The sequence below is a fragment of the Hippocampus comes genome, unplaced genomic scaffold, assembly GCF_001891065.2.
Source record: "Hippocampus comes isolate QL1 unplaced genomic scaffold, H_comes_QL1_v1.1 scaffold37, whole genome shotgun sequence".
Classification (NCBI taxonomy): Eukaryota; Metazoa; Chordata; class Actinopteri; order Syngnathiformes; family Syngnathidae; genus Hippocampus; species Hippocampus comes.
This window is the reverse complement of record NW_017805535.1, coordinates 1183579-1209673: the sequence shown is the minus strand read 5'-3', so window position 1 is coordinate 1209673 and position 26095 is coordinate 1183579. Positions and strand designations below refer to the sequence as shown.

The 26095-nt window shown below is 41.0% G+C and overlaps 2 protein-coding genes across 2 annotated transcripts in view; both read left to right on the top strand.

The window, feature by feature from the left end:
• Positions 1–22131, top strand: part of znrf1 (zinc and ring finger 1) — a 41697-nt gene extending 19566 nt beyond the window's left edge. The window contains exons 2-5 of the mRNA XM_019878198.1: positions 284–379; positions 15503–15608; positions 17688–17778; positions 20673–22131. Of these exons, the coding sequence (XP_019733757.1) occupies positions 284–379; positions 15503–15608; positions 17688–17745 (260 nt within the window). The 3' untranslated portion in view covers positions 17746–17778; positions 20673–22131. The remainder of the gene's footprint in view (positions 1–283; positions 380–15502; positions 15609–17687; positions 17779–20672) is intronic.
• Positions 22132–25065: 2934 nt separating this feature from the next.
• The window catches only part of LOC109520706 (induced myeloid leukemia cell differentiation protein Mcl-1-like), a 4931-nt gene continuing 3901 nt past the window's right edge, over positions 25066–26095 (top strand). Inside the window, exon 1 of the mRNA XM_019878106.1 lies at positions 25066–25420. Coding sequence (XP_019733665.1) covers positions 25066–25420 — 355 coding nt within the window. The remainder of the gene's footprint in view (positions 25421–26095) is intronic.

Below are 26095 nucleotides of genomic sequence, written 5' to 3'. Positions count from 1 at the left end.
GACACACACACACACACACACACACACACACACACACACACACACACACACACACACACACACACACACACACACACACACACATTAACGGCCACAAAATATTGTGGGCCATAATACACGGCAACCGTCTTGTCACGTTGATATCCTTTCTTGCGAAATCCAAAGTGTTTCCAACAAAGACGCATTGTTTCGTCTTAAAAATCACTTCCTTCCTCCTTCTTATTTTGATCTATATTGTTTGACACAAATCTTTTCTTTGACTTATTCTGTGATATTCTTTTAGGATTCAAGTGTCCTGTATGCTCCAAATCTGTGGCGTCCACTGAAATGGAAGTTCACTTCATCATGTGTCTGAGCAAGCCCCGACTCTCATATAATGGTGAGCCTCACTTCAGCCCTTTATTATTATTAATCATTTTTGTTGTTTGTTTTAATTGGCAAAATGACTGATTTACATGTATTCTTAAAAATGTGAGTAGATGGACAAGATAAATGTAGGACAAAATGAAGCTTAAATGAGGCATGTTATGACCATTTATGTTTGTTTTAGTTTTTTTTCCTATAAATACTCTTTTGTGCCTTACAAATATACCTGTGACATGCTATACTCATACTACCCTGAAGATCAAGAATTACAACACATTATATACACTTTTACCATCCTGGCTGAAATCAGTCGGTTATGAGGGGCGGTCCTGTCCCATACAAATCAGCCACTGCTCACCCATCTAATGCGGGGCCAATTCCAAAATACAGCCTTGGTAGCATGATGACTAGGAGCAAAGCCTGAGCCCGGGGTGTGGTTACTTGTTGAGCCCGGAGTCTAAAAGAGGGAGTGTAAACACATAGCACTGGGATGGCTATTGATAATTGATGATTGATCAGATTTCTTATTGATTCTCTTTTCCATTCTCATTCGGATAGGGAATGAAATAATACAAATACTATGTCACTGCAAGCATTATCATTATGTAAAGGCCCTGTAATAGCTGGGGTGTCCAAACCTTTCCTTCGAAGGCTGCAAATGGCCCCGGGCGCAGTTTGGACACCACTCCTGAATGAGGTAAAATCTTGGAAATCCATTAAATGTCAAGTCTAGTAAATGTGACAAAACAGAGTCGAGGATGGATAAAAAATACTTTCAATTTTGAATGAATATAAAAATTGCCAAGTCGGCCTATATAAAATAAATCAGGCTCTAAAATCATGAAAAATAGAGCACTGTGTGGGCCAGGCTTGTCACGAAGAAATCTTGTTAGAATTGATTGCACTGCATAACAAAATTTTAATCATAGATGGTTTTATGGAGCTAGTCGGACTTGCCTCCCCACACAGCCTGGGCTCTGGTACCAGTTCTCTCGAGAGGGGGTGGATTCACTTCCACTCTGGAGTTGCCTACGGTGAGGGGCGGAGGGCAGATGTGCGCATACTCATTGCTCAGTACCTGTACATTGGGGTTTACACTGGTGGACAGCAGCTCAGAGTACCCGCCCTTTTTGGAGTCCTTGGAGGGCGTGCTGGAGAGCGCTCCCACTGAAGACCTGTGACAGAGATGTTATTTTCCAGTGTCACAATGTCCTCCCCCTGAGATGAATAAAAACAGATGGATTCTGCTATTTAATTGATATTCCACAAGTGTCGTGTTTTGAACTAGTTAAGGCGTATTGAAGAGATTGTAAAAAAAAAAAAAAAAAAAAGTTTTGACTTGAATTATCCATTGTCATTAGAATGGCTATGGTGTTTCTGATCTTGTTTTGCAGTTAGGCTTGGTGAAATCCAACATCCTTTGGGGTGCAAAGCGTTGAGTGGGAGCTTCCCGCCGTCTGCCCCAACTCACCCGCACCGCAGCAACGGTGGTCGTGGTGATGGCGGCGGGCGGTCTTGCGTCTTGGCTTCTCCACATTATATTTCCAGTATGAATAAAGGGTTCCTTTACTCCTAGATTTCTTTGACAAAAGTCAAAAACAAGTTAAAGAAAACCATGAACTAATTAATTCTATTTCCATTCATTTTAATGGCTCAAAGCAATGCTCCCTCGAATTTTTCATATCTCTGGGCAAACAGACAACCTCACTGAGCACACGGGGACCACTGTGAGCAACATCAGAAGTGCTTGCTGTGGCCACACACCAGTATCACACCTGGGATCATAGAAATATTCATGGCTTATTAAAAGAAACAAATTATAAAAACAATTAATGCATTAATTTTAATGGCAAGTAATATATTGTCAATGAGAACTTTAACTTGCTCAAGGTCAGATTTTTTTTCTGTGGGACAGCCGATTCCTTTTCTCTCGATCGTTTATGCTCTCCCACAATAATGTACGAATCCGTTTTCCCATCTTGAGTCTTTGTATAATTCCAACGGCATTAGTCCATATTTTTCGATCGGAAAATTTGCGAACAACTTCAGCTCCGCTGCATATTTTGCAGAGCAGACCTTTCGCACTCGAAAAAGAAAAGATCTCACCCAGTTTCACTGCTTGTTCTTTTATTTGCACATACTCCAACAGCCAAACCAACTTAAAAGAACCGCAGTTCATTTTTATTTTGGTTTGGGGAGTCAACGTATCACATTCACTGCCCGTTCATTTCGCCATGATCAAGGTTTAGCATTAGCGTCACTTATCTCCGCCGCACTGTTATTGTTATGTAGCGTGTATGAGGAGAACACATGCGCAAGTACTGTCAGTGCCGTGATTGGCTGCATAGGGTCGTTGCATCGTATCGTATAATTGGCTGGACACCTGTCACTTGCTGAATTGCACAGCAAAATGACACAGAAAAAAAAGTTATAAATCAAATTCATTTGCAATGCGTTCACTGCGCTGGATAGGTTTTCTTGTGCGCTGAGAGTGTGCGACCAGTGCGCAGTTGCGCAGCTTAGAGGGAACATCGGCTAAAAGTGCCATGATATGTACAAACATTAACTTCACAGTTCACCACACTAACAGGTGGTCGCACATGAGCTAAACTTCATGTCTGTTACACGTTTAGTTGGGAAGATTGGGAAAAAATCGACAATGCAGAGAATGGTTTTGCAACCATTAAAAAAAATGTTACTTGACTTGCTAATCTAAGTAACGACTTGACTCAACTTGCTTGAAATTTAGTCGGGACTTGACTTTCTTGATTATGGGCAGGGTAACTTTGGACTTGAGGGTTGCGACTCGAGGCATGACTTTCCAATGTGAGGTACTCCCACCTCTCCTGATGAGCCTTTTTAGCCACCCAGTTCAGTTTCACTAGAGCTGGAGCCAATCCCAGCTGACAGAGCGAAAGGCAAACTACACCCTTTGCTGGTCGGCATGAAATAATCGAATGTATAAAGACATCAAGACAATCTCACTCCATGGACAATCTATCAGAGAGGCGGAAGTAAACCCAGACTGCCTGTCGCGATTGAGCCACATGACCACATTATCAGTGATCACTAGTTGCTTGACTTGCTTGGTTTCTTGAGTTACTTGAGTTAATTTACAGCAAGCATTACTGATTGTATTACAAAATCAATATTTGTGCTTTCAAATGAAAATATATCTGACAGCCGATTAAACCCCCTACATTTCGGGCAGCTGCAGCTCATCTGTAAAAATGTTGGGTTTGGAACCGGAATTGATACAAGGATGCAAGTCTGCTTCCTGACTATCGTCTGTGTGACCTTGGGCAAGTAAGTGATCCCACACCCAAGCTCAAAGAGGTGCAACACTGTTTATACTCTCCTTTAACTCTGATATCTCTCGCTGCATACTAGCATGTGTGTGTTCTGACCCTCTTTGTGGTTTGCAAAACAAATACTGTAAAGCAGTGGTCATTGAAATCCCTGCGATACACAATGTGAATTTCTATTCATTGGATTATCATTACAAATTTACTTTGACTTTTTATATTTTCTGATATCCTTCAAGTTAGTATTTTCAATGTTATTTGAATTGCTGATATACAGTCAGAAAGGGAAATCGGAGGCTGGTGGCCACAGATGAGAGAACACGTGAAGTGTCCGCCAGATCTTTTTTGGGCTTTGACTTTGCATGATGACATTTTAAGGCCTCTCCACTAAATATAACCACTCATACGGGCAGCAATGAGTGGGCGGGGATTCTCATTCTAGCAAAATGTAGAAATCAGCCAAGGAGAGGAAAGAAAGGCTTTCATGTGCGGCCTCGGTCAGATGAGGACAAGCTTACCGGAAAGGAGAAAACGCAGTGCTGAAAAACACAGTGTGTGTTGTTTTAAGTTAAATTGATGTGAAGGTGCTGGATGCCAGCCTGAAAGTCCGAACAAAGTAAGACGGGTGTGGATGAGCAGGCAGCAGAGGAATGAGACAAATCGAGTTTCCACATGTGCAGTTTCATATATTTCGAAAATGAAGAAGCCACTCTCATGACTTGAGAGGCATAGGCAAAAGTGTGACTTTGCTCTGTACACATGCAAACAGAGGTGATGGAAAGGGAGCAGCAGTGAGCATCACTGTAACGCTCCCAGCCCTGTTGTTGAGCAGTTACATCTAAAGCGCTTGTCATCTCGACATCTGCATCCAACGGCATTGACATTCTAACCTATGGTGTGTGCCAGTATGCACCGGAGAGGAAGAGCAACGTGTTACCATTTTAAAACGGAACTATGTACTGTATTTGTCAATATACCGTATTGGCCCGAATATAAGATGGACCTGATTATAAGACGACCCCCTCTTTTTCAAGACTCAAGTTTGAAAAAAGACCTTTTGAACACCAAATTAATTTTTATACAAAAAATATTTACAGTACATCTGAAACAAATAATTCGAACAATATATTTGAGAGAAAAAGCATGTTATTTTGCCTCATTCAAATCTTAATATCTGAACATTTAAATATGTAAACTAAAGTGCAATCACATTCATAAATGAATGGCTTCTGGTTTTTGAAATTTAAATTACATCATAACTTCTCCTCAGCTGCCGGTTAACCTGGCCGATCTTCGACCCACTTTTCTCCAGATTGTCGCTACGTTTCTCCATTTTCTGTTATCTCTTCTATTATTTTCTTCTCTTTCTTACCGCTATTTTTTATTTTTCTTCTTCGTGCTACCGCTATTTTTATTTTTATTCTTCGTGGCAGGGGTTCACTTTGGCCTGGGGAGGCAAGTTCAGCATTCGCTTCAATGATATCTGGCGCCATCTAGCGTCATGAATGGGTATAATGTCTAGACCCCGAATATAAGACGAGCCCCACTTTTTCAGTCTTATTTCAATGCAAAAAACACCGTCTTATATTCAGGCCAATATGGTACAACAGAATGAAGAAACATCTGCATTTAAGTGTGCTCTGACAATCCATATATTCGGCCAGGATAACTTCACATGATAACTTCGGAGCATTCTGGCTATCCAAAGATGTTTATTATGTATCTTAAGCTTCCGGTACAGGCCATTTTAGGTTTTCTCCAGCTTTTTTCCACTTCCCCCAAATATGTGAAGAAGTTGAAAGAAAGACTCTAAATTACACATCAGTACAACTATGGTTGTCTCTATACGCGCGCTGCGATTGACTTGCAGCCAGTCTCGGATGTACTAGCTCCCCGCTCGTCAGCTAACATCCCTAATTAGGCCAAACTATGTCTCGTGGTGCATGCTTATGAAAGAGGACAGTTGAGGCTTTCCGTCTCGAAGCAATAGGTCTGATCTGTGGTGACAGAACTGCAAACACTTCTCCTTCTCTTATATATTAATTACTTCACTTCATTACATGTATATCATATAGATTTTTCTGAATTTTAGCAACAGAGAGAGACATGTCCAAAGTCCAGCCCAATAGCGGCATGTGTTCAAAGTTCTACCGGGTGGCAGCCTCTGGCATTAACTTAATCATTTGTGGCCTGTCAGCTCTGTAGAAAATACATATGTGCAAAAATGCTATTTTATATTTCGCCATGATGGCAGTAAAATCATGGCCAATCTCTCAGGTGCGTTCGGAAATAACTCCAAGCGAGCTCTGCCTCTCCGACCACACCACTCTCACAGTGGTGTTGGGCGTCAGTGTGAATTTCCCAACGCACCTCTCGCTGCATGATCCTTGTGTGACCTTTCCCAGCCTATTTCTAAATTGGAGACTGTCACGAAGAAAAGAAAAGTTGATAGAGGGGACGGTCCTTCCAGTACTAAGTGGAAATTGGCACATTTTTTTTCACCCAATGCAAAACAATTGTGTCTGCTGAATTTGCCAAGAGACTCTGACTCTGGCTGCTTTCAAAGAATATTAAGAGGCACTACCAGAAGAAATATGCAAACCATGACAAGCTGATGACTGCGAATGAATGCCGTGAAAAATTAAAATCAGTGGAAGGTGAATGGTCTGCCCACCACAAATTTCATAAAATATCTCCCTCTTTGCAAAATGTTTGGACACCTCTAACATAGAGGCTGTGCAAGACCTCCAGTTTGCAGACTCATTAGGACTGGCATCCACTTTTCACACGGCAGTGGCTAAATACAGTGATTAGACCAGACCTACCACATCCCGTTAAATTTATGTACCCTGGAAAGTTTGCCATTCAAACAACCATGTGGATACACAAATGTTGTCCCTGAGCTTTGGGGCACAGATGATGCTCACCAAATTCCGCAGCTGCAAATGTATGACGTGACTAGTCACCATAATTTGAGCAATTCTGTTTATCTCCATTCCTGCATCTGGCAATTAGCAAAAACTATATAGCACTAGTGCAGTTCTTATTATTGTTTACATACATCTGTATTCAATACACTAGATAAATTTGAGGAGGAAAAAATGCAATGGCAGAAAACTATGAGAGAGAAAGGGCACTGTAGTCACCCTAAGAGGTGTTGTTGTTGCTGTTGACTGCGGTAGTTTGAGTTTAGTTGCCAAATATTTGCAGCTCAACATCAAAAGTAGAAATGTTGATCCAAATAATTGTGGGCTATTTTTGGATTACGAAAAGGCATTACCTATCTTTGCGTCTCTGTGGGGAATTGCGCCCCGTTCTTGAGTCACCTTTTGTAGGACTATTACGAGAGATGCACGGTGACACACTGTCTCTCAATAAATACACGTGAGAAAGCGAAAGTGACTCTCAGGTCTGAAATACAAATAAAACGTCGGAGCACATCGGCATTGTTGATTTGATAGCCAAACAAACAGGCTCCAGATTTAATTTATGCCCAGTGCAATTTATTTAATTAATGTCAACTACAGCAGCCCTTAGGTTACTCGTGTTCAAAGGTACCACTGCTTATTTACACATCTGCATTTTGCACTTTTCGCAATAGCTGATAATAATTGTCAATTTTTAGTAGGGCTGTCCCGAAACCGAGTCCTGATCCGATACCTCGGCCATACTTTTAAAAAAAAAGGAGCGCGCATACAAATTGGCTCAGATGAATAAATGTACATACAGACAAGTGTATACAGTATGTAAATGTGAGTTGAATTTGTCTTCTTATTGGTCAATGCCAAAGGACCGATCGAAGGACGACGTAGGAAATGTCACAGCTGAAAACCACCGGCCCAAATTTCCCATCATGTGATTATAGGATTAGCTGAACAAGTGTTAGCAATCCTGTGTATGTTTCCTTGTATTTAATTGTTTCATATTGAGTCTGGCTTTTAGTTTTTAAATGATCCTCACTGTTGATATTGTCAATGTGTAAGTTGTCCTTTATGTGCTCCTGCTGCAACAGCAATTTCCATTTTAGGGGAATAAAGAGCTTCTGATTCTGACTCCCTTAAACAAACAAAACTAGGTTGAAGTTCACAAAAACCGAAAGCACAAATTCACAACAATGAGGAAGAAGGTGACCGCTGTCAAACAGGCTTCTCTTCACAATGACAAGGGCAGGATCTAAAGATGGGGTCTCCCTCGCAGCAGCCAATCAGCAATCAGGAGGCAATTAATGAATCACCCGACGGAGAGGCATTACAGCCACACAACACACACAGATCCTCACAAAGAGATGAAAATGGCACGAGCTAGAACACACATTAGACAAACATAGGCCAACCAATTCCCACATTTAGAAAAGCTAACACAAAATTACTTCACTTAAATGATTCATTTCTCAAACTTTTTTTTTCTAAGAGGCTTTTTCTTTATGTAGTTGTTTCCCTCTCATCTGCTCCTTAGAAAGACCGATCTGGACCTCTCCACTCTCGGTTTCCTTCCTAACGAGATCCACAAAGCCACCTTTTCGACTCTTTGGATGTGTCTCAAAGTTACATGTTTTGTGACACTTTTCTTGTGGTGTTGTGGGAGAGGTCTTTGTGCTTTGCCTTCTCCAAATTTAGGCTGTTGTCTCTATCTTTTTCGACTCGTAGCATCTCTGATGAATTTTCTATACTTTACAGTCCAAACTCATCACCATGAGGGACTGACCGGTTTCCATTTAGAGTCTGAGATCGTTCTCCACCAATATTGCCCAGAAAGATGTCTCTCAAGACAATAACTCCCCACCCCCTAGCCATTGCTACAATCAGAATAAATGATATGAGCCCCGTTATTGTAATGACTTGCTATTGCAAACGATTATATAACTCGAGCCTAGCATTTATTTAGCCTGGAGCAGAAAACTCCTTGTCGTGTGAAATACACCACGATCAACAATTTTGCATCACAGCAGTCCTAGGATGTCAAAATGAAAAGCCTCACACTGGGTTGTCAAACTTATTTCTGGTGTGGGCCCCATCGTAGTTATGGTTTCCTTGGAGGATCGTCAGGCCTAAAACCAAGATGTTTAATCACCTCCTCATATGAGAACATATATAGTACACAGTAAATTAATAGTTAGCTCATTTGTCAATCAGAAGTCAAGAATAATAGTCATCAATAGTCAGAGGGTCATTGGAACCAGGACATTCCCACTTCCCGGAATCGTTCGGAGTTTAAATTTACGATTCCCCAATACGATGCCTCGTCCGTCGACTAGAAGAAGAAGAGACCAACGAAGAAACGCCCGCCTCATGCATGTGCATCTGGTGCCGATTACAAGTGTGACTTTATGAAAGCAAAAGAAGAGTCGACTCAGTGCTACAGTTACAATAAGATTTTATTGTGCAAAGGAGGTGTGTAAGAAGATCAAGACGTCGCCGTAGTTGGCAGTTGTCTTCAAGAGCTCTGCTTTTTTGTTTTTGTCTTTTGCTTTGTCAAATGGTGTTTGTTGTCCTTCATGTAGACCCATTGTGGATTGTTTTCAGCGTTTTGGCCACCACATTCTTCTGTACCAAGCAGGCGTGTATTCACAGCTGCAGTAAGAGACACGACTGTGTGTGTCCACATTAAGCACGCGGTAAACACACTGTACCTGCTGCTAATCGGAACTGGGTTGCCAAATTGCTCTGCTTTTGTTTGTCTACACAGCAGGTTAGCCCATCTGTATGTATTCATTTACAGTTGTGTGAATTTTTCTCCATAGTAAAACGTAACAAAAAATAATGAGAACATCAATATTTATAAATGTGAAATAAAAACTTTTTAAAAATATCCCAGTGAAGAAATTCAAAGCAGTCACTGAAAAAGTTCAGGTGAGCTCATCCAAAAATATCTGGGTAGTGTCTCCATTTCAACTTGAAATGTCCATTTAACCCTAGTCCAACTTTTTTTATATATATATATATATATATATATTATTCTCTGTCATTTGTACCCCTGGTAGGGACTCCCAGATTTCCAGAAAATTGGGTGTGCAAATGCCTGGATTTCACACGACAGTCAAGAGTGCAACCAGCATGAGAAACGAACAGAGATAGTGTGAGGGAGATAAACAAAAACAGTGGAGCTAAAGTTTTCTTTAAAAATAGCTGGTTCTGATAGGCTGGTAACTTTAGAGAGTCCCCAACCACAAAGGTTGGTGATTTAAAAAAAAAAAAAAAAAAACTTTTGAACCCTGTTTACAAGTCATAGCATTGAGATGTTTTCCGGTCCCGCCTCCACACACAGATTGATTTGCCAAGAGTAGCCCAACGATTGTAAAAGATGATGATATTGTAAAGTATGGTGTGTAGTGTTGCCAATGTTCTCACCGAGACATGTCCGAATTTTATGGCAGTAGGCGGACATAGTGCCATCGGGAGACTAAATTTACAGGGTTTGTTGCTCGTCTTTGGAATTTGAATTTTCTTACACCTTTGAGCAATTATTGCTATCATATCCACCATGTCTATCTTTGACAAAGCATACTTGCATCAAGGAGGCCCCAGATACTTTGACAAGCACAACAGAGACATATCTTCATTAGTCATTTAGTGCACACTTTTAATCCAAACCACTTTGAATTGCTTCTACAGCAAATCCATAACTGCATTTTGTCTCATATGCATGAATAATCTCGTGCTGAAGGCAACTTGGAGAGTAGCAGGATAAAAAATTAACAGGTGGAGTTTAAAATACAGGTAGCCCGGTGGTCCAGTGGTTAGCGCATCAACCTCACAGTGCAGAGGTACCGGGTTCAATTCTAGCTCCGACCTCCCTGTGTGGAGTTTGCATGTTCTCCTCATGCCTGCGTTAGTTTTCCCCAGGTACTCCGGTTTCCTCCCACATTCCAAAAACATGCATGGCAGGCTAATTGAACACTCTAAATCGTCCCTGGGTGTGAGTGTGAGCACGGATGGCTGTTCATCTCTGTGTGCCCTGTGATTGGCTGGCAACCAGTTCTGGGTGTCCCCCGTCTACTGCCCGAAGACGCCTGGGATAGGCTACAGCACCCCCTGCGACCCCTGTCAGGAAAAGCGGATCGGAAAACGGATGGATGGATGAGGTTAAAATACAACTTGGATAAATACTGCTAGTCAGTATATCCAAAGACCACAAGTGGGTCTCATCCAGAGTGCCGTTGCAGGTCGGACCACCAGTGTGTATATGGCTTACAATATGAATATATGACTTTGAATATAATAATGGCTGTTCTTTATCTGAGCTGTGTTCCGTGTCACTATCTCTTTCGGATAAATGCTGTTGACAACATTGTGTGCGCGTGTGTGTGTGTGTGTGTGTGTGTGTGTGTGTGTGTGTGTGCAGTATTTTAATAACACAAGCTTAGTGCTCATTTCCCAGCCATCAGGCTGAACACATTTGATTAACAAATGAGTCATAAATGCATCCCCCATAATGAATGACCACAGACTGAAGCACACATTTAAAGTAAAAGACACATTCATGAAAATCACATCAATCAGATGTCTCACTCACTTGCAAAAAAAAATTTTTTTTTAATTAAAAATCAAAGCATATGCCCTTGATACAGACACATCAATGATAACACATTTGACAAGATGTTTTTCAGCAAATGAATCAAATGTCCTCGAAAATGGGTGGTTGCTGGACACATTTTCCAATATTTTAGACTGCCGTATTTTCCACACTAAAAGGCGCACTGGATTAAGAAGTGCACCTTCAATGAATGGCCTATTTTATAAATGTTTTCATACATTGGACACACCACTTTATAAGACGCAATCTACAATGCATCCACTAGATGGAGCTATGCTCAAGGAAATGCCAACAGAACAATCAGATGTTAGGAAAACATATAAAGCAGCGACACAGTTCACTTAACCAACAGCAAGTTAGAACATTGACTCGTTAACGTTGAACTCTTTTGCCGCTGCTCTGTTTCCGTGTTCAACTGCGTAACCGATCGACTTAAGTTTGAACTCTGCGTTGTAAGCAAAGAATCATTTTGGGGTTGAAATATTACCGTCATGACCATACACAAGGCGCATCGGATTTTAAGGCGTGAACTTTTAAGAAGGCTTTTAGGTGCGCCTTTTAGTGCGGAAAATACGGTATGATATTAACATGAGTTGAAAGTGTATTGCTACTAATTACAGTTGGAGCCCAATTCACCCTGGTGTAAATAAAGACAACGATAAAAGAGAGAATAAATTTTTTTTACTCATGCCTTGCACATTTCTGATGAAATTTATTGAATAGCAAAAGATAAACAGCACAATACTTAACCTTTCGCATCAGATCAATATACATGGCTTGATTTTTAATTTTTTATTTTTATTTTTTGCAGAGCAGATTTGCAAATCAATGATTTCATTTGAGAAGTAACTTTCTAATTTTGTCATTTTGTGGAGCATTTTTTTCCAGGTTAATCCCAGTGACCTGATGCAAGGGTTCTATTCAACAATCAATAAAAAAAAAAAAGACAAAATAAAAATGTAACAATTGTTTGTTTTTGTTTTTTATAGAATTAACAGTTTTTATTTCTTAAATTCACTTTGTGTAAAGCAGTAAACTATGTTTTCTTGTCCAACGGCAAAGCTAAATTGATGTTAAAAAAAATAATATAAGCTCTGCAGTTTTTCTCTGTAATTTTAAACAGTTATTGTGCAGACCCCAAAAGTCAGAGTCAAAACTCAGGATTCCATTGTGAAAACAAACAAATGACATTACTGATAAATTATAAATGTTTATAGTAACATACTTTTAATCTTAGAGGCCATTCCTCCTGGCTGACGTACACTGTAATGGAATTTAATTCGTTTCTGGTTGCAGTTCTGTTTAGCAAGCGTGATTTTTCTCCAGATTCGAGATGCTTATAAATTTGGATACTATTTTACTGTTCAAATTTCTCCGCTTTAATCGTGGTTCCAGCCAGACATCTGTGAAAAATGTAATCAAGCACCCAAGCATTTAATTGTGGTTTGAAGTCAATATTAGCTTAGCTTAGCTTAGCATAGCATTTAGCATGGCTTCTTTGTCTTTTCTCATCATCGTTGCCACGCAGGCGATGAATATTCACATCGGAGCGCCTCCACAACGTGTTTCGGCGCATTAGTAGCCTGCTGAAGCTGTTGCTAGCTGACTGCTACAGAGCTTCCCTCAACCTTTACCTACACGTGGTAGGTGAGGCGAGCCCAGCAAAGCATTTTCGGACCGTCTCAGTGGTTCTTCTTCATTTACGTTCTTTTGACTGTTGTCTCGGTGGTTGTGTCTCAGTTTTCTATTCAATGTGTTTTGATGAGGCACAAAATGCTAATTTTGCCTCGCAGGCAGTGATGCGAAACCTCTTATTTGGATCCTTAACATAAAATCCTCCAAGTTATGATTCAAACATTCAAGCTGTCAAATATACTATGATTTATTTTGATATCTGACAAAGTAGGACTGTCGCCTGTATTTATTTGAGTGCAGAATGTTACCCTTTGTATTACTGTACTGCAATGACCCAGTTAGTTAATGGATTAATGTGGCTGCAAGATACATGAAAGACATTATACATTTACCATTACATCTTACAAAGATTAAAAATCTTTGGAGTCAGGTGACATTAAGTGAAGGCGATTCACTCTATCTGCTCTCGTTAAAGGAGCAATTTGGGGCAGCACAATGATGTTGAGTGTTTTTTTTCACTGTGTTTTTGATTTGATCTTTGTGAGGAGAATGTTTTCCAAGGTAAGTGTAGCAGGCTTGAACAAGCATCTGCAATTGAATATGAAATTTCAGTTTAGTTGATCTATAGCGTTTGGTCTGGGGTCGTGGATTAATCTCCGTTTTTCTATTAGGATTGGCACGCTCGAGTAATGTAAACAAGAGAAAGGGCCTGCTGCATAGATGCGCTCCTCCAATATCACTGAGGTGTTTTAGGGCGATGAGAGACGCTGAGGGAGAGCTACCATGAACAATCGAAAATGGGAAGAGAAGGAGAGCAGGTTGATGAGAGCATGTTTGAGCAACTAAGCTGATTTGCAGTCAAAGCATATGTCTCCTGTCTCTGAGTGCCGATCATAGTCTGTCCTTATCTGCCCCATATTCTGCCTGGTACACTGCAAACACCTTCTGTTGATCTGCCAACCTCTGAATAAGAATTTATATGGTATGATTTTATATATATATATATATATATATACTTTAATCTGCAGTGTGTGTGTGTGTGTGTGTGTGTGCGTGTGCTATTGATGGTTCATGGTGGTGATAAAAGGTTATTTTTAATTTAGTTAAGATTGATTCCAGTGACAAAAGTATAATTGTCCTTCATTGCTTAATGTGTTTTTTCAAAGCGGCTCATTCAGACCGTGCACAGATCTGTTTCAAAAGATCACATTTTCATCTTGAGCTCTTTCAGAATAATTTCAACATGAGACTATATTCCCAAGAATTTGGAACTGAGTCATTGGATTGAGATTGCAACATTTTGGAGCCTGTTAAACTCATAATAACGTCTGAATGTCACTACACCTTAAAAGAAACTCAATCAAATGTTATGATAATGGACTTCCAATTTGTAAATGTAATTTTATTCCAATTTAATTGCAAAAACTTCTACAGCAGGGCTTGAAATATTAGTTTTTCTTTGCGGAACAGTTTTGCGAATGAATGATTCATTTGACTAGCAACTATTTAAATTTGTGGAGGGTTTTTTTTTTTTACCCAGATTATTCTCAGCTACCTGAAGCAAGGGTTTTATTAAAAAATAAAACTATGACATAATGCACAATGGTCTTTTTTTTTAAATCAACAGTTGTTATTTCTTAAATGGATATTTTTGTGTAGTATCAAACTTTATATTCTATAAATCTCTATATAGACCAAAATACATGCAAGATGTACCCAAGGGGGTATACAGACCCCTCAGGTCGTCTCTTATCTGTTGCCAGAACCAAACAAAGTGAAGCAGCATTTAGTTACTACGGTGTTGTGAAAAAGCATTTGCCCCCTTCCTGATTTCTGAGTTCTTTACGTATTGAGCACATACAAAGGTTTCAGTTCATCAAACCAATTTTGATGTCACACAGAGATGGGATGTGGAATCCTTAAAATGCTAATTAAGGTGAAGTCTCTGAAGTTTTTCATGACATCGGGCAGCTACTCCAAATTTTGTGTGACATTAGAAACATATTGTTTTGATATATGATTTTTGCCAAGATTGGTGAAAAAGGTGCATTAAAGAGAAATAAAAAGCTATACTCTGTCTTGCTGCCGAGAAGTTTTACTTCTGTGGACTTAAGTGTGGTTGGCCAATTCTTGCCCTCTCTGAGATAAAAAAAAAAAAAACAAAAAACTGAACACTTGTGTTTTTAGTTTTTTGATGCCACATATCTCATCAGAAAATGTTTGATGGACAAGACAAACAAAGATTGATTTATGCTATACACAACATCTGCAACCTCAAAACCCAGGATTCATACCAGTTGCAGCCCCCAGTCGAGCTCTTGTCCATCCCACCCCCAACATGGCCAGCAACCCCAAACCACGCAGTATATAGTTTGAATTTCATATTGTATGATCTTTAAACCATTGTGTGAAGAATACCTGATTTTATTCTAACTTGTTATTCTTTATTATGAGTAATTGTATTGTTATGCATGGTAACAGACAAACATGTTTTAAGCTTCCAGCTCACACACAAAGTTGTGTTAATGTGTCGTGACTGTACTGCATGTGCGTTCCCAACTTTATCTCCAAACGGCTCACTCTAGTATGTGTCAAGTTAAAATTTTTTGCTTTCTGGGTGCTCATAGCAACTTTGATCTGTTTGTGTATGCTTGCCACCTCAGATGATGTGTTGGCGAAGGATGCCGGCGAGTGTGTGATCTGTCTTGAAGAACTGCAGCAAGGTGACACCATAGCCAGACTGCCGTGCCTCTGTATCTACCACAAAAGGTGATGCAAAGAGAACTAGTGTTATTAATCTGTATTATGCTTTGATTTTTACTGGTCCGGCCCACTTGACATCAATTTAGGCTGTGGCCCCTGAGCTACAGTGACTTTGATGCTTTGCACTGTCCTTCTGTATGTACAGTATGTTCTAACATCAAGTGATGTAGCAGTGTGGGAAAGCCTTTAAATATACTTATTTATGACTCAAAACAAAAATTCTGGTAAGGTTATATAACATAATAGAGTGTTGTTGCAACCCTTTGGTGAATAGCTACCGTATTTTCCAGATTATTAAGTCGCTCCGTAGTATCGGTGGCACCAGCCATAAAATGCATAATAAAGAAGAAAAAAAACATAAGTCGCACTGGAGTATAAGTCGCATTTTGGGAGAAAATGTATTTGATAAAATCCAACACCAAGAACATACATGTCATCTTGAAAAACAAATAAAAATAGAGAACAACAGGCTGAATAAGTGGATGATATGCGAACGTTACATGACGCATAAACAACGAACTGAGAACGTGCCTGGTATGTTCACGTAACATATTAAGAATTATCCAGATATAGCATAAAGAACATGCTAACAATTTTCCCAAACCATAAGTGTCTCTAAATCCAATGAAATCTTAATCCTCTGTCACTTTTAAACAAATCCACCAACTCCAGTGGTAGAAGATGTGGCACTTCCTCTCCTACGTCTCTTACGTCAGACTCATCGTCGACTTATCAACACAGGCCTAGAGCGCTTTCTTGTGGTTTAATGTGAAAATAACGTGAAATCATATACTGTAATAATGTTTTAATAATTTCACATCTAAATTGCTCCAGAATATAGGTCACACCCCCGGCCAAACTATGATCTCCAAGAGCGAACGACTAACAGTTGTTAAGTGATCACATTCAGAGTCCCTCATGTTCCTGTCGGACTTTTATTGTTTACTTCTACAAAATACAAGAAAAACATTGCCCCTGATATTTGCATACCACACCCCCAGTCCAGCCCCTCGGTAGTAACTTGGTTTAACCCTTCTGTCCTAAAACATCCCATCATGGGAGTATTGACAAACAAACAAAAATAGATCTTCATGATTTATGAACTTGTTGAAGGCGCTAACTTGTCCATATTGAATATTCCAAATTGAATGTTTTATTTTTATGTATATGCAAATGATAGTTACTTTTACCCATAGCACAATACTGCTTTTCATTGCTTTTATTGTCCATAGAGGGCACCAACCTAAATCAGTAAATAGAAACTATATATGTATGGATAGGTCTGACGCCACTGAACATTTTGAGTGGTCGCAAAGAAAAAAAATATTCAGAAATGACTTTGATATTACACCTCAAAGCCACCATTCCAGTTTGGAGCCTTTTTCCGATGTGTTGTTAAAAAAAGTCAACGCACAAGGGTTAAGCTTTGAACCACCGATACGCTGACACCTTCCAATCTGTTCTACAACGAATAAGCAAGTCGCACACTTCACAGATGACAAATGTCCGCCTGAGCGTGACACCCATTCCCAAACCGTCTTTTGATGTTCTCCAACGCTTCGTTCTTAAATTGTTTACTCCCACTTCGTGATCGAGTGGAGCCTTCTTCCATCTGTTCGCCCCCTTGCTTTAACATGATTACTGTGGACTTCAAAAAGCCCTCCGTCCAAACGGCCGACACCTTTGCGCACAGGCATTTGGGGGCGCTGAATAAGCACCCAAACATCTAGAAATGCCCAAATTAAATGAAACTTTAAATATGATATCATTTTGCTCGTACATTTCTCTATCACCGCCATAACAATAAATAAGATCATTTGAAGATAAAATTGTTATCCGTACACCTCTGCAGAGGATCTTATACTCCTCGCGCAATCTCTGACAATGAGAGCGCCACCGCCACCTACTGTAATGGATGTTTAGTTAGGCATTATTTTAGTACGGCAAAAAAAAAAAAAAACATGTTCCCTGAGGTCACATGCCCCTCCTGGAATCGAACCCTGCACCTCCATTTGAAAAGGACTGCTGTAGAGCCATCATTTCACGGAATATGTGGTTTGTGTATGTGTGGCCATGTGTTTGCAGCTGTATAGACTCGTGGTTCGAGATCAATCGGTCCTGCCCCGAACACCCGTCTGACTGACTGACCACAAGCCCACTGACAATATTGTTCAAGGTGAGGCACACATGCGTACTGCGAATGCAAACACTACATTGAAGGCCAAATTCACGAAAATATTGCATGCGCAGATGGTAAAGTACTGCACTAACCGCGATGCCAAGCAGAATGTGTCTCAGTGCGCTGGTGGTATTTGCGAGTATTTAATTGAGGTAATATGCATAGATTTGGCGGAGAAATTGCTCACCTCTATTCAAATGAGCCTAATTGATAAACAAACTCCAGCGCTAATAGCCACATACAGCTTGAGGGAAGCAAATAACATCATAGAATGCTGGTGTAACATTCGGGCTTCTCTGTCGAAGCCTCTTGGATGCGACCTGCGACAGCTGAAAAATGTGAGGGGACACACCGACAGGTAGCCTACGAGACATGTCCTAAATTACGTATGCACCAGCCCTCAACAACATAATTTAGTGCCAAAAAAGACGGCCGTTCGTCCCGGGCCGGTCCCATATGCTGTTGAGATGTCACCCAAGTGTCTGTCTGCATTCCCTCTGCCTGCTGAAATTAAAGCTTGCATGTGCCCACAATTTGTCAACGGCGCCGCTGATGCCAGGCGTGCTCGTGAGGGAATATGTAGAAGGAGAAGCCGTTATATGTCTTGCCTGGAGTTCTGAGGAATGGCTTTGCGCAGGCACAGTCTAAAACGCTTCCTGTGTAAAAGCGCAACGTTGGTTAGCGTCAGACAACTACAACCAAACCTTTCATTCATTCGTTTTCTGAACCGCTTTATCCTCACTAGGGTCGCGGGGGGCGCTGGTTGGTTACTGCCCAGCTGGCTTCGGGCAGTAGGCGGGGGACACCCTGAGTCGACTGCCAGCCAATCGCAGGGCACACAGAAACGAACAACCATTCGTGCTCACACCTAGGAACAAGTTGGAGTATTCAATCAGCCTGCCATGCATGTTTTTGGAATGTGGGAGGAAACCGGAGGACCCGGAGAAAACCCACGCAAGCACGGGGAGAACATGCAAACTCCACACAGGAAGGCCGGAGCTGGAATTGAAACCGGTACCTCTGCACTGTGAAGCTGACCTGCTAACCACTCAACTACCGGGCCGCCCACTACAACTAATCGTTATGAATATTTACATTCACATCCCACATGCGCATATGAATATCTGAAATCATTAAAATGATCGCACCAAATATTTTGGATTTTATGGACATTGAATGAATAAATAAATTTAATGAATGAATGAATCAATGACGTCGTCTTCCGCCTGAGGCGCTCACTACAGAATATAACATTGCTTATGTCGATGAACCCCAAAATTTGAGTCGGCTGTTTTGTGGCCATGAGTAGTGATGTGAATTTTGGTGATGATTGCTAACAATTTTCTGACAGTCCCGTTTGCACCTCCTTTGTCAGGACCCTAAGCTGCATTTCGATAATTTGATATTTTGCTTCCAAACTGCCGTTACACTGCCCCGGTGGTCTTAGTACAAAATCAACATTTATAATTTGCCATATGTGGCAATCGGGGGCAACAGGTGCAAACTGCATTCAGTTGTCAAACTTGGTGGGCGTGTCGTGGAACAGTATATCATTCGCGCAATATCCTTCATGAATAGGACGTTAAGACGAGCAAACTGCCAGTGCAAATGAACTGCAGTTTAAGCGTCCGCAGTTCATTCTTTGTGAATTCGGCCCTGAGTGTATAACCAAGACACATAGGGCCGATCGCTAAGGCTAAAGTCTGCTAATAGCATAGGCAAACTTGGCATATTACGTCAAGGTTACTTTCGTCTGCTGTAAATGTAATATTAACACTGTACTGAAGTAACTCAGGAGAAATTAACACAGCTTCTTACAGTTCCGGATTGTACCTAATTTGTGACGCAAATCTCTGAATAAGATCTCGTTATGGCCACAACATGTGGTGTTCCGGATATTTTTTTATAATCATGCGTCACAAGCCCAAAAAGGGTAAAAACGAGCAAAAATACTTGGTCAATAATTACGATTTATGTTTGATAACACCCCGCTTTTCCCAGTGGCTCGAGTGAAAATAATGCGTCGCTGTGGCTGCGAGCAGCGAATCAAACGTTAGCTGAAAGCACAGAACTTGACTTGGCCCCAATCACTGCTAGTTTTCATCGAGTCATCATATCAACGACGACAAACAAGCGCAGCCGCACAAAGTAAAGCTTCACCGACAAATTATTATGTTCATTGATACGCAGACAATTGTGTGCTAACAACTTTATCCATCATATAAAAACAAACGCCATCACGCTGCACTATGTTGTAATACTGTCGCGATTATAACACTTAGTGAAACTTGGTGAAAAGTTGGTGAAGTACTGTACATGTATAGCTAACGGTGAGTGACATTTTTAATCATGTTTTTATTTTGGTCCTTGAAAGTACGTCTTCTGATGAAAATGTGTCAGTGGCATTGTGTATGAGTGCGTGTGTGTGTGTGTGTGTGTGTGTGTGTGTGTGCGCGCGCGCGCGCACACACACATATATATATATGTATACATACACACACACACACACACACACACACACACACACACACACACACACATACATATAGTAGCATCGGTGGAAGATTGGATGCACATGAAATATCTTATCTTCGTTGTCTAGTCAAATGAATATAGGTTGACAAGGACTGCAAATCTTTGTATTTTGTTTTATTTACATTTTACACAACATCCCAACTTCATTGGAATTGGGGTTCATACATTAACATTTGATAGGATAATGGTGATTTGTCTTTGAAAGCCAGCAAAAAAAGAAAATGAAAATGCTGTGCTACAAAGGTGTTTTTGATTCTTCACTATGTAGCTCAGTCTACCTTGTGAAATGATTTGCTTTGGTGTGTATTTTGACATGTGTACCTGCACACTTAGGACCCTTTTCTCTCTGTTCTTAGGAGGGCTGAAGGTCACGCCATGGTTATCTGGACGCAGGTGCAACCAAATCAGAAGAAGCAATCAAACCAATATGTATGTCTGAATCTTTCCCTAGGAAGATACCTACTCAAAATGAAGCAACCAAAACATAAAAAAGTGGCTCATCATGAGACCTTCCTTTCTGCCAGAGACCTTATACAGTTATCTGCTCAATAGACTGAATACAACCCCAACAGTCCTTCAAAGGGCTTCATCTGCCTCATCTCCCTCCCCAAACTCGTGCGTGGCCACTTGCCTCTCTCACGTGTTCAGATCCTCCTCCTCGTCAAGATCAAGGTCTGCCGGTCTCCAGCCCTCCCCATGGCCTTAACTTGGAAACGGAGAGGTAGCAGACTGACAAAAGTGGAACGGAGACAGGAATCACATCACACCAAGAAAAGGGAACAGGAGCACAAGGAAAAAATGTTTGAATGAACAAGACCCGAGTATCGTGTACAATATTTAGTGAGTCACTCAGTTGTCATTCCTTCCCAATGGCGTCATAACATACCGGGCCTCAATGTGCAGCCATTCCCCCCCACTGATGTGCTGTTCCTTGCAAGCTTTGAATAATCTGAACGCTCCTTAAATAGCGAGCGAAATTGATCTGATTTGGAGACATGTCAAGCATAATATCGAGGCAGGATGGAGGAGGAGGTCTGCCGAGAAACAGTCTGAGCATGCTCTGCTCCAACTTCCCACTTGACAAGAAAGGCCAGCGGTGTAGTAACGCTCTCTGAATGCGTAACATTTTGGGGGTACTGTAACGTCAGGCTTTCGTGCATGTGTGTCTGAGTGAAAGGTTGGAGGCTGACTGGGACAGTACTCTGTGTGCCTGTGTGTTGGTCTGCATATTCAAATGTTTACAGCTAGATGTTGATGTTCCCTGTGTGTGACTGGCATTCCTCCCTTTACTTTGCTGATGTTTACAGCTACTGAGAAGCTATGTGGCATATTGTACACATTACACATGTACCTCTTTTGGTTTGCCTCTCTATTTTGTTTTTTTTGGGTTTTTTTAGATGAGCCTGATTTTTCAAATGTTGTTTTCCTTGTGAAAGCCTCAAGAGTGACGAGCGTCTCAATGTGTGCCACTTTTTGATCTATGCTGCTGTTCCTGCTAGCGTAGGTCAGACTGCTCGAAGCCGAACCGGAAATGTGAGCGACTTGGACCCCAAAATAGACTGTGGTCCCATTGTAGAGCGTTTCAAGGGGCTTATTTGCTTAATTGTTCATATTTAACAAAATTTGTTTCATATTCCAATCATGTGAGATGTTACTCACTCTTCAGAATGCCATGAGGTGATTTATGAAAAGACTACTCCAAAAGAAATACATGCATAAACAAAGCTACTGTAAACACATGGTGGAATAAATTGTGCTAGATGACATTCTGCTTTGATTTACATGAACAACTTTTCATTAAATGTCTGAATCATGTGCACGCTGAAATCTTTACATCTGCAATATGATCAGAAAATGGACATGTGACCCAAGTGGAAGGAAAACAGAAGTGATGAGAGAGGATTTATAAAACAGCTGGCATGACATAAGGGTTTTTAACATTATGAATGGCCATGCAAGTGTATAAATAAGTGTACAGTACAACATATCGAACAGCAAATGATGCATGAAAGACACGGGTGACAAAACTTGCACCGCATTTGCCTGGGAGGTAAGTCTCTTACATACAGCATATGCTGACATAAATGAATGATTCTGGACATATTTGAGGGTATTTCAAGTCAAGTCAAGTACAACTTTATTGACAAATGTGCTGTACTGTATGTACAACATATAGCACAGATGAAATTTCTTCAACATGCAACAAGAGGAGCCGCTGCAGGTGCTCGCGCCGCCATCAAAAGAAAAGTTAACACAAAATGACAAAAAATAATTCAAGACAACACAAAAGACACAGACAATTGTGCAATCTGAACAGAGGCGATTGCTCTAAGACTGCAAGGGAAGCTCAGCTTCCCCTAAAATGTCAAAAAGTAAGTGATCAAATATATGTGTGTACCAGTGGCGGATGCTGGTCTGTCAAGGAGGGCAAGCTCAATTTCGGCCTACATCATAAAATGTGTCCGTTTATTTATACAGTACGTGAATTCTACTCTCCGTTCCTTTTCAAGAAAATGATCTGTGACCCTGTCATACCAGCGAGGCTTCTTTTCCAGAGACTTAACTCGCGTCCTATAACTACAGCAACTGCAATAAAACCCACCAGAAATAAAAGATTAATTTGTCGCTAGTCGTTTTCAACAAAGAGAGTGTCGCTAGAATGATTAGAAGAAGTCTCCAGTTCAACTCAGAACAGAATGAGAATTGAAAAATGCTCCCGCGGATGCCTCCACCAAAAGATCAGTGATTGGCTCATTTCGCTGTACATCTAAAAGAGATTCAGCCTCAGACAGATCATCCAATCATCATGCAGAAAAGCTCGGCATCTGGGCCAGCGCATAAATGCCCACTGTCAATAGACTCCCAGAGCTGAGCGTCCGATGGGTGGGACAAAACCAGCATTTATCCAATGACTCGTCTCGTTTGAATGCATAAATATATATATATATATATATTTGAGAGAGAGAGAGATCTACAGTATATATTTTTTGGGGGGTGGGGGGGGGAACTCATCTTATTATGAATAAAGTGAGTTGGGGCAGCCCGGTGGTCCAGTGGTTAGCATGTCGACCTCACAGTGCAGAGGTACCGGGTTCAGTTCCAGCTCCGGCCTCCGTGTGTGGAGTTTGCATGTTCCGGGTCTGCGTGGGTTTTCTCCAGGTACTCCGGTTTCCTCCCACATTCCAAAAACATGGATGGCAGGCTGACTGAACACTCTAAATTGTCCAAAAATGAGTGCAGATAGTTGTTCGTCTGTGTGTGCCCTGCGATTGGCTGGCAACCGGTTCAGGGTGGCCCCCGCCTACTGCCGGAAGACAGCTGGATGGATGGATGGATGGATGGATGGATATAAATACAAATTGCTGCCTCAAAGATTAGCGATTATGGACACTCGGGATGGCACTGAAAATGGGAATCCTTTATCAACTGCCCTACCAAGGTGAAGAGTAAATAAATATAAAGATGAGTATATTGTAGCCTCATTTTTGCCAGGTGGCTGTCATTGCATTGTGTATTCACAAGAATTCCAACCTGCCTTTATTTGAATGCACGATCCACTGTGATTCTGGCTGTGGTTGTCTTATTTGTAGCTTCGCTTTGTTTTTTGTTACTGCCTCCTGCTGGACAAGAAGGGTAGTGCCGTTTGCTCTCCCCCTATTCTCAACGTCATTAGAGTAATTTGGATAAATTACCTGAACTATGGTTCTTACGTGTGAACGAAAACTGGACGGGCCACACATGGTTCTTCCGACCAGGAACTCCAGCCACTCGAAACTCCCGCACGAGGAACTCAAAGACATTCGGCTTTTTGGTCTGAAAGTATTGTCACGTGGGCTTTGCTCAGTATTTTTACCTGTTGGTGGGAATCCAAAGAACTGAATTTGAAGTAAGATGATGTCATGATTTGACTGAGGATAGACCGATTATCGACACCAATATTTAAATATTAGACATTTTGTAAAAACTTATTTTATTGGGAGATTTCTTTTTTAAGTTTTCAATGTACATTCTGCATGAGACGTACTGCTGTGCCTGGGAGCTCCCTGCACTTTTTGTTGGAGTTTGAAAAAATATATATCTATTGTCTGAAGAAAAAAAAAACTTTAACATGTTGCAAATCTGAAGTGTTGGCATTCATCCTTTTTTAAATTTCAACCGATTTTTTTTCCTTTTACCATGGACAAATATCAGCTCCAAATACTCCAAAGAAATAACTCCAAAACTACTACATTGGACCAGGGTGGCATGTATGGCTGTCAAAAGTAGAATATTTTTACATTTTTAAATCACTCTTGGAATCATTATTCATTTTGATCCATATGTGTAAACTTGATACTGTATTTTAAAATAGTGCGACCCGCCCCAGAACTTTGCTTTGCTGATTGGTCAAATGCTGTAGCCTGCAGTGACGTCCTGTGTGACACGTTGTGATCCTCACTGATTGACTGGCTGGGTGAGAATTTTTTTTTTTTTAATAATCTCTGAGGCGCCAGTTTTGCACAACTGACCAAATGTGGCAAATTGCCAATTTCTTCTTTGGTTAAGTGAAGACTCTACTTGTCCTTTGATGTGAATACTGTAGTTTTCTCTTGTGCACTGCTGCGATATGCTGGTCTTGTCCATGGTCCCGCCCCGCTCCTTGCCCAATCAACTGGGATTGGCTCAGCTCACGTCACTTAAAATACGCACGCGCAAACCTTTCCTTGCTTGCAGGGGGCGTAGACACGCCGTTACCTAGCGACCATCGACATGTACTTGATGCCGGAGAGTAAACGCTTTCCCCTGTATAACTTCAAGGTTGGACTCGTGGACGCTTTAATGTTGCCTCCAAAGGCTGTCGTTCAAGGATCCATGGCCTCGCAGCTGCAGGAGGTGGAACGTCGTTCTGATAACAGCGACATGGATGAAGGCGCCCAGCCGTTGCCGGAGCTCCAAACCCCTCCCGGCCAAGGCGTCTTGGACACCGAGACGAGACGTCTCATCGGCCGCTTCCTCCGTGACTTTACCGGGCTGTCCACTGCTGCTTGGATCCAAAGCAAAGCCCAGTCGACAATGAAGAGGGTCGTGACGAGACTGGTGGACAAGCACAGGATCTTATTCAATAGTAAGCTGAAATGCTTTCATTACTGTTCTTCGATTGACTTTTTTGTACTGTAACGGTTGCTCTTTGATGTTCTTTGATCCCTTTTAAAAGTTAGGCTGCCAGTATGTCGGTTTTTAAACAGTTTATTTTGCCTATTTAGTCTAAAAAAGTAGAATATTGTTCTTTTACTGCATACACGAACATGAGTTGTTACCATTAGCATAAAATCTGAATTTATGTGTATTTTATAACTCTACAATTTCCAGTGTGTTGGCACATTGCTCAGATTTAAAGCAGTCTCAAAAATGGCATTTCAGTCTTGTCATTTCCACCTTTTATCTTTTTTTTGCTAATAATGCAGTCTTTCGACAGCCACTAGAGCAGGTCTTGGCAAACCAAAATGTTGGAAAGCCATATTGGACAAAAAAAAACCCCAAAAAACAAATACTGTATGTCTGGAGCTAGAAAAAAAAGCCTGATATAACCCTTTTAATGGAGGAAACACATGCTGTGTATCTATATGAGACTACTATCAAAATAACTCAGTTGGCTCCAAATACACAATGAGCCTTCATGATTAAATGGGTTTTTCCCCACCCCGCACTGCATCGGATGCACTGCATCCTGTAGAGCAGGGGTGCCCAACCTTATTTTTTGACTGAGACCACATGAAACGCGTTTTTTTTTTTTTTTTTG